The sequence below is a fragment of the Moschus berezovskii genome, chromosome X (genome assembly GCF_049115385.1).
Source record: "Moschus berezovskii isolate FMDL1 chromosome X, NW_MosBer_1.0, whole genome shotgun sequence".
NCBI classification, from domain to species: Eukaryota; Metazoa; Chordata; class Mammalia; order Artiodactyla; family Moschidae; genus Moschus; species Moschus berezovskii.
In genome coordinates, this window is record NC_142488.1 from 130,245,972 (window position 1) to 130,251,836 (window position 5,865).

Sequence of the window (5,865 nt, forward strand, 5' to 3'; positions counted from 1 at the left end):
TTCTCAGACAAGAATACTGGAGTGAGTTACTATTTCCTCCTCCAAAGGATCTTCCCGACCCAGGGATTGAACCCACGTATCCTGCATTGGCAGGCGGATTCTTTACCTCTGCACCAGCTGGGAAGCCCATCCAAGTGACCAGATTTATGCTGTTGTTGTTGTTCAGTCATCAACTCGTGTCGAACTCTTTGCGACCACATGGACTGCAGCACGCCAGGCTTCCCTGTCCCTCACCATCTCTTGGAGTTTTCCCAAGCAGATCTAAGATACCTCCAAAAGAGATTTATATCTCTAAAATGCAATAATTACAAAAAAATCAGTTGTTATGTCACACATTTATTTACTATTTTTCAAGTAAATTCCCTCGAGATGGATATAGGTCTAATCTCAATAGTGAAAACTCCAAGTGGAGTTTTCCTCTACCAGCTTCTTAAATATGGTGAGAATATAATAGTTGGTAGAAGTTTTCTTCTTCTACATGGGTGGTCCTTTTTTTCCCCTTGAGGCCTTAATTATTTTGGGAGGTTTTATATATGGCTTCCTTGCATTTTATATTGCACATAATAGTCGCCTCTTTGTCACTCTCACCATCACTGTTACATGTTGTGAAATGGCTATCATTCATGTTGCCATATAGTGCATTATCTTTGGGCTCTGTCTTGTGAAATGACTTGTAAAAGTGCTTCAGTTCACATGAAAAATCTGGAACTGGAACATGCTTCATATTCCCTCCTGAAATATGAGTGATGAATGGCTCAGAAGAAGCACTGCAAACAAGGCATTTTTCCATGTAGCATTGACAGAAATTCACTGGTTGAGGCCTAGATAATATTTCTACACTACTTTCACTAGCCGGGCTTTTTAGTTTATGATGTCTCTGAAGTTTGGTCAGTTTTGCTACACTTGATTGCTCAGGGACGCTTTGACTCTTTGGATAGGGTGGAGAAGTTTTGGTTGGCTTGACCATACATTGTAGACTTGATGGCCAATTTGGCCTGATGGCCTTCTTTGTATAGGATGGATTGACCTGACTTGACCTGATATGCTTATGGGCATGAGCCCGCCTATGTCCTTTTTTTCGACTGCATGTTCTATGCAATTTTTTCTGGGGGAGTGATTCTAACTCTCTTTTGGGAGTTGATGACTTGGATGGGTTTTTTTGACTAGAGGGCCTGACTAACTTTTTTGCACTTGAATGTACAGAGGCTTTTTGTAGACTTGAGGGCCCAGATGATTTATCTATGCTAGATAGCAAGGATTGTTTTTCTGGATTGCCCAGATCAGCAGTCAGTGACTTGGAGTCAGTGAATGATATTTTAGATGATGTGGATGATGCCTTGGTGATGTCTTCTTTCTTGACCCTGAAAATACAAAAGATTTGGAGTATGACAATTTAAATTAGGAGAGTACTCCTGCTATCACTGGAAAACATGTACTATTGTGTCAGTTTAGATTTCTGTTTTTGCTCTAGCAGGAAATTTGAACACAGTAAGAACTGGAGTGTGGTTAAACCATGACTCAGGTTACAGATTTGAACTCTTGTTGGATGCGTTTTCTTTTTCTTAATTTTACTGTTTCAACCACAATAGTTAGTCATGTATGGAATGACACAAACTTGTTTCAAATCTACTGTTGAGAGGGAGAGAGAATTTTATCTATTCCAGAAATTAAACTTTTTATACAAAAGTCACAAGTTGATATGCAATTGAGGCACAAATGTCACAACTTGTCACATAAAAAAGTCTTTAGACCAAATTGATTGTTTTCCTATCATATTTGCACCATGAAATTTTGTAACCATGCATATTTATCCTCACAAGATTACTCTAAAACCAAAGGAATAGAACAGTGGTATATTTGGTCACCAGTCTTTGGATTGGGAAATTTTTAGGGACCCAGTATGTCAGAGCCAGCCTGATCCTCCTACATGAAAGGCAGGGACTAGTGTCACTGAACACCATTAATAATTTTTCATGTTATTACATCTTAAAATGATAGATTATTGAAAATGCGTTACTATCTTTGGAATGCAGAGACCCAACTCCTTCTCTCTCTCCTGAGAAGAATTTAATTCTGTCTTATTTAGATAGTCATTCCCTCTTTTACTAGACTCAATTTAGAATGAATTTATCAGTCTGGGATTCAACTGAACCATGAATAGGAGATAGTTTTGGCTAAAGTTGATAATGGACTTGAGATCATTTAAGAGCTCCATTTAAGTGAACATATCCAACCCACAAGACGTTGGTAGCTCTTTTGAAGTCTAAAGTTAATGTTAAGTAACCATAACAACGTTGAGCCAGTCTACGTGTATGCGCATGCATGTGTGCAGGCACAGGCGTTCATGCACGCATACCCCCCTCAATCCCTGTCCCTTGTATTTTTAATTCATAAGTGTAAGACTTACATTGCTGCTTTGGGAGTTATAGTGAATAACTGAGTATGCACCCCTCGCCCCACCCCTTTTCTTTTAAATTCAGAGGTGTAAGACTTACATTGTTGCTCTATGGGATTCCTCGCCCACACAGATATACTGAATAAAGAAATAGCATCTGATAATAAAGCCGATGATGAGGATAACAGTTAGGACAATGAGTAGATGTCGCCTTATTCCCTGTATTCTGCCTTGTTTGGATTCAGCATGTGTAGATACTGTGAAAGAAAACATATCATCAAAACATGTGCTACGTAACCAAGTTTGCTTCCATTTTGATGGAGTTTTGTTATTACAGGTCAAAGTCAAATCTCATCAATTATTTCTTTAAGCAAGATAAATGTCCACTGTCATTTTCCTCCCTCTGTCACGTCCCCAGGCAGCCACAGTCTAGAAGCCAAGCTTTGGAGCTATCTCTGGCTAATCAGTATAATTACCTAGGTTACCCCGCATTGCGGCTTGTTCAACTCATGACCTAGGTTTTTGAGTGTTTGAATGCACTTGAGTGTTGATGTGTGTGTGAATGTGTATGTGGGGAAAGAAGATAGTACAAGAAAAAAAAACGTTCTTGAAACGTAGTATGTGTTAGGTACCATGCTAGATTCATTCACATAGAATTTTCTAGTCTGGCTTGTGGGAGTCGGGGCAGGGATTGGTGGATTAGGTGGGGAAGGGGAATGAAAGGGGACAATATGACTGTACTCTTTATGTTTCTATGTTGCTTGGAATTTTTACACGAAAGTAAAACTTTCAGATGTCTTAGAAATTCTCGAAGACCTACTCATAGTAACCTAGAAGAAACAGCAGATTTTTAAAACACAGCTCGTTTGTCTAATTAAGTAGTTGAATGTATTTAAAATAATAGATCATAATTTCTAGCTTTTAAGGTTAGGGACATACCTGCAGTAGCAGATCCATTACTTTTGTTTCTATCTAAACAACTATTTGTCCAAATTGATAAAAGAAGGACATAAATGAAGAGATTCATGTCCAGGACCTTGTTGATAGGTTTCATTTGCTAAGGAAACTGCTGAATTTAACATGGCTTAGCTTGTTTTAGGGGGCTATGACTTCATAGTCATTCTATGTCATATCCTGACAGCATAATCTCACCATGGAGAGGCATGAGCTCCTGTGTACGAATATTATGAAAAGACTTTTAATCACTTACTTCTCCATTACATCAAATATTCTATCAAAAAGTTTGAGACATTATTATGCACAGAAAGCAGAGAAAATGGGTTAGCTCTAGATACTGAAGAACTGCTTTTATTAAATGTTAAGGAGGTACCTTACAGCCCTATAGTAGTTCTTGTGTGTTATAGAGGTTAAATCATTCTAGGGTATAAGTTGTAGGACTTTTTCTTACTTAAATTAGGATTCTGAATATCCCTCAAGCTTTTTATTGGGCTTTTATTGAGCTAAAGACTCTATCTCTTTAGAGCTAAAGAGCTAAAGACTTTAGCTCTTTTTATTGAGCTAAAGACTTTCTGATTAGTGAGTGACGTGATGAGATCTCCATTTTAGAAAAACCTCGCTGGCTGTTGTATGGGTACCAGAATCCTGGGGTTGAAGTTATTTAGACAATTAGAAGGCTGTTACGTCCAGCTGATAGAGGATGGTGGCTTGAAGCAGAGTGGTAAACATGGAGAGTAATCAATGCTTTTGAGGAGTTTTGATGTGGTTATGACTTGAGGAAGGGCAGGCCATGGGGCATGAAGGAGAGAGAGGTAGCAAGGATGATTCATTGCTTCAACAAAATCGTGTTGGATATCTATGAGACAGGAAGACATGTGTTAAGAAGGAGGATTCAAACAATCACAGCTCCTGCCTTTAAGACTTGGGAATCTAAAGGGAGAGACAGTCACATAAATAATCAATCATTAAGTTACGTAATGGGGCTTCCCTGGTAGCTCAGCTGGTGAAGAATCTGCCTGTAATGCAGGATACCAAGGTTTGATTCCCTGGTCAGGAAGATTGCCTGGAGGAGGGATAGGCTACCCACTCCAGTATTCTTGGACTTCCCTGGTGGCTCAGATGGTAAAGAATGTGCCTGTAATGTGGGAGACATGGGTTCAGTCCTTGGGTTGGGAAGATCCCCTGGAGGAGGACATGGCAACCCACTCCAGTATACTTGCCTGGATAATCCTCATGGATAGAGGAACCTGGCGGGCTGCAGTCCATAGGGTCGTAAAGAGTCAGACATGACTGAGCAGCTAACAAAACACAGCACAGCAAAAGGTGTATAATGGGCTTCCCAAGTGTTGCTAGTGGTAAAGAACCCGCCTGCCAATGTAAGAGATGTGGGTTCAATCCCTAGGTTGGGAAGACTCCTGGAGGGGGGCACAGAAACCCACCCCAGTATTCCTGTCTGGAGTAACCCATGGACAGATGAGCCTGGCAGGGTACAGTCTATAAGGTCACACAGAGTTGGACACGACTGAAGTGACTTAGCATGCATGTACCCTGGATGTGTAATGTCATATGCAGACTGTGATGTCGCAGGATACAGTGCCACAAGAGCATGCAAAAGGACTGTCTCTTCAAAGTGGCAATCATGTATGGATGTGAGAGTTGGACTATAAAGAAAGCTGAGTGCTGAAGAATTGATGCTTTTGAACTGTGGTGTTGGAGAAGACTCTTGAGAGTCCCTTGGACTGCAAGGAGATCCAACCAGTCCATCCTAAAGGAAATCAGTCCTGAATATTCATTAGAAGGACTGATGCTGAACATGAAACTCCAATACTTAGGCCACCTGATACAAAGAACTGACTCATTGGAAAAGACCCTGATGCTGGGAAAGATTGAAGGTGGGAGGAGAAGGGGACGACAGAGGATGATATGGTTGGATGGCATCACTGACTGAATGGACATAAATTTGAGTAAACTCTGGTAATTGGTGACGGACAGGGAAGCCTGGTGTGCTGCAGTCCACAGGGTCGCGAAGAGTTGGACACAACTGTGTGATTGAACTGAACTGAACTTCAAAGTGGGGACTCCTGGAGGAGATTACCCTTGATCTGACATGGGGTTTTGTGTGTGTGTGTGTGTTTGTGTGTACTTTTATTATTTTCTTTGTGTAAGGTTGCACAGAGTCGGACATGACTGAAGTACTTAGTATGCATGTATGCAGGGTGTGTAATGTCATATGCAGGCTATGATTTTGCAGGATACAGTGCCACAAGAACATGGAAAAAGACTGTCTCTTCAAAGCGGTGACTCCTGGAGAAGATTACCCTTGATCTGAAGTTGGTGTGTGTGTGTGTGTCAAGTGTTTATTTTCATTTGTTTTTTAAAAAAATTATTTTATTTGGAGGACATTTACTTTGCAATATTGTGATGGTTTTTGCCACACATCGACATGAATCGGCTAATCATTGATTAGTTCTAGAAATTTTCTGCTGGTGTCTTTAGGGTTCTTTATGTAGAGG

The 5,865-nt window shown here is 40.4% G+C and overlaps 1 protein-coding gene across 1 annotated transcript; it reads right to left on the bottom strand.

Moving 5' to 3' along the window:
• Window positions 1-508: 508 nt before the first annotated feature.
• On the bottom strand, window positions 509-3,449 carry LOC148773460 (uncharacterized protein CXorf66 homolog). The gene is made up of 3 exons (XM_088834133.1): window positions 3,335-3,449; window positions 2,496-2,652; window positions 509-1,361 (listed from the first exon to the last, which is right to left on the bottom strand). The coding sequence occupies exons 1-3, from the start codon at window positions 3,447-3,449 to the stop codon at window positions 509-511; spliced, it is 1,125 nt and encodes a 374-aa protein (XP_088690259.1).
• Window positions 3,450-5,865: the final 2,416 nt, after the last annotated feature.

Excerpts from the sequence above, each read along its gene's own strand:
- LOC148773460 (XM_088834133.1), bottom strand. The coding sequence starts at position 3,449 with ATGAAACCTATCAACAAGGTCCTGGACATGAATCTCTTCATTTATGTC. Across the intron at positions 2,653-3,334 it reads TAATGGATCTGCTACTGCAG|TATCTACACATGCTGAATCC; the intron begins GTATGTCCCTAA and ends TTTCTTTCACAG. Across the intron at positions 1,362-2,495 it reads GAATCCCATAGAGCAACAAT|GGTCAAGAAAGAAGACATCA; the intron begins GTAAGTCTTACA and ends TTGTATTTTCAG.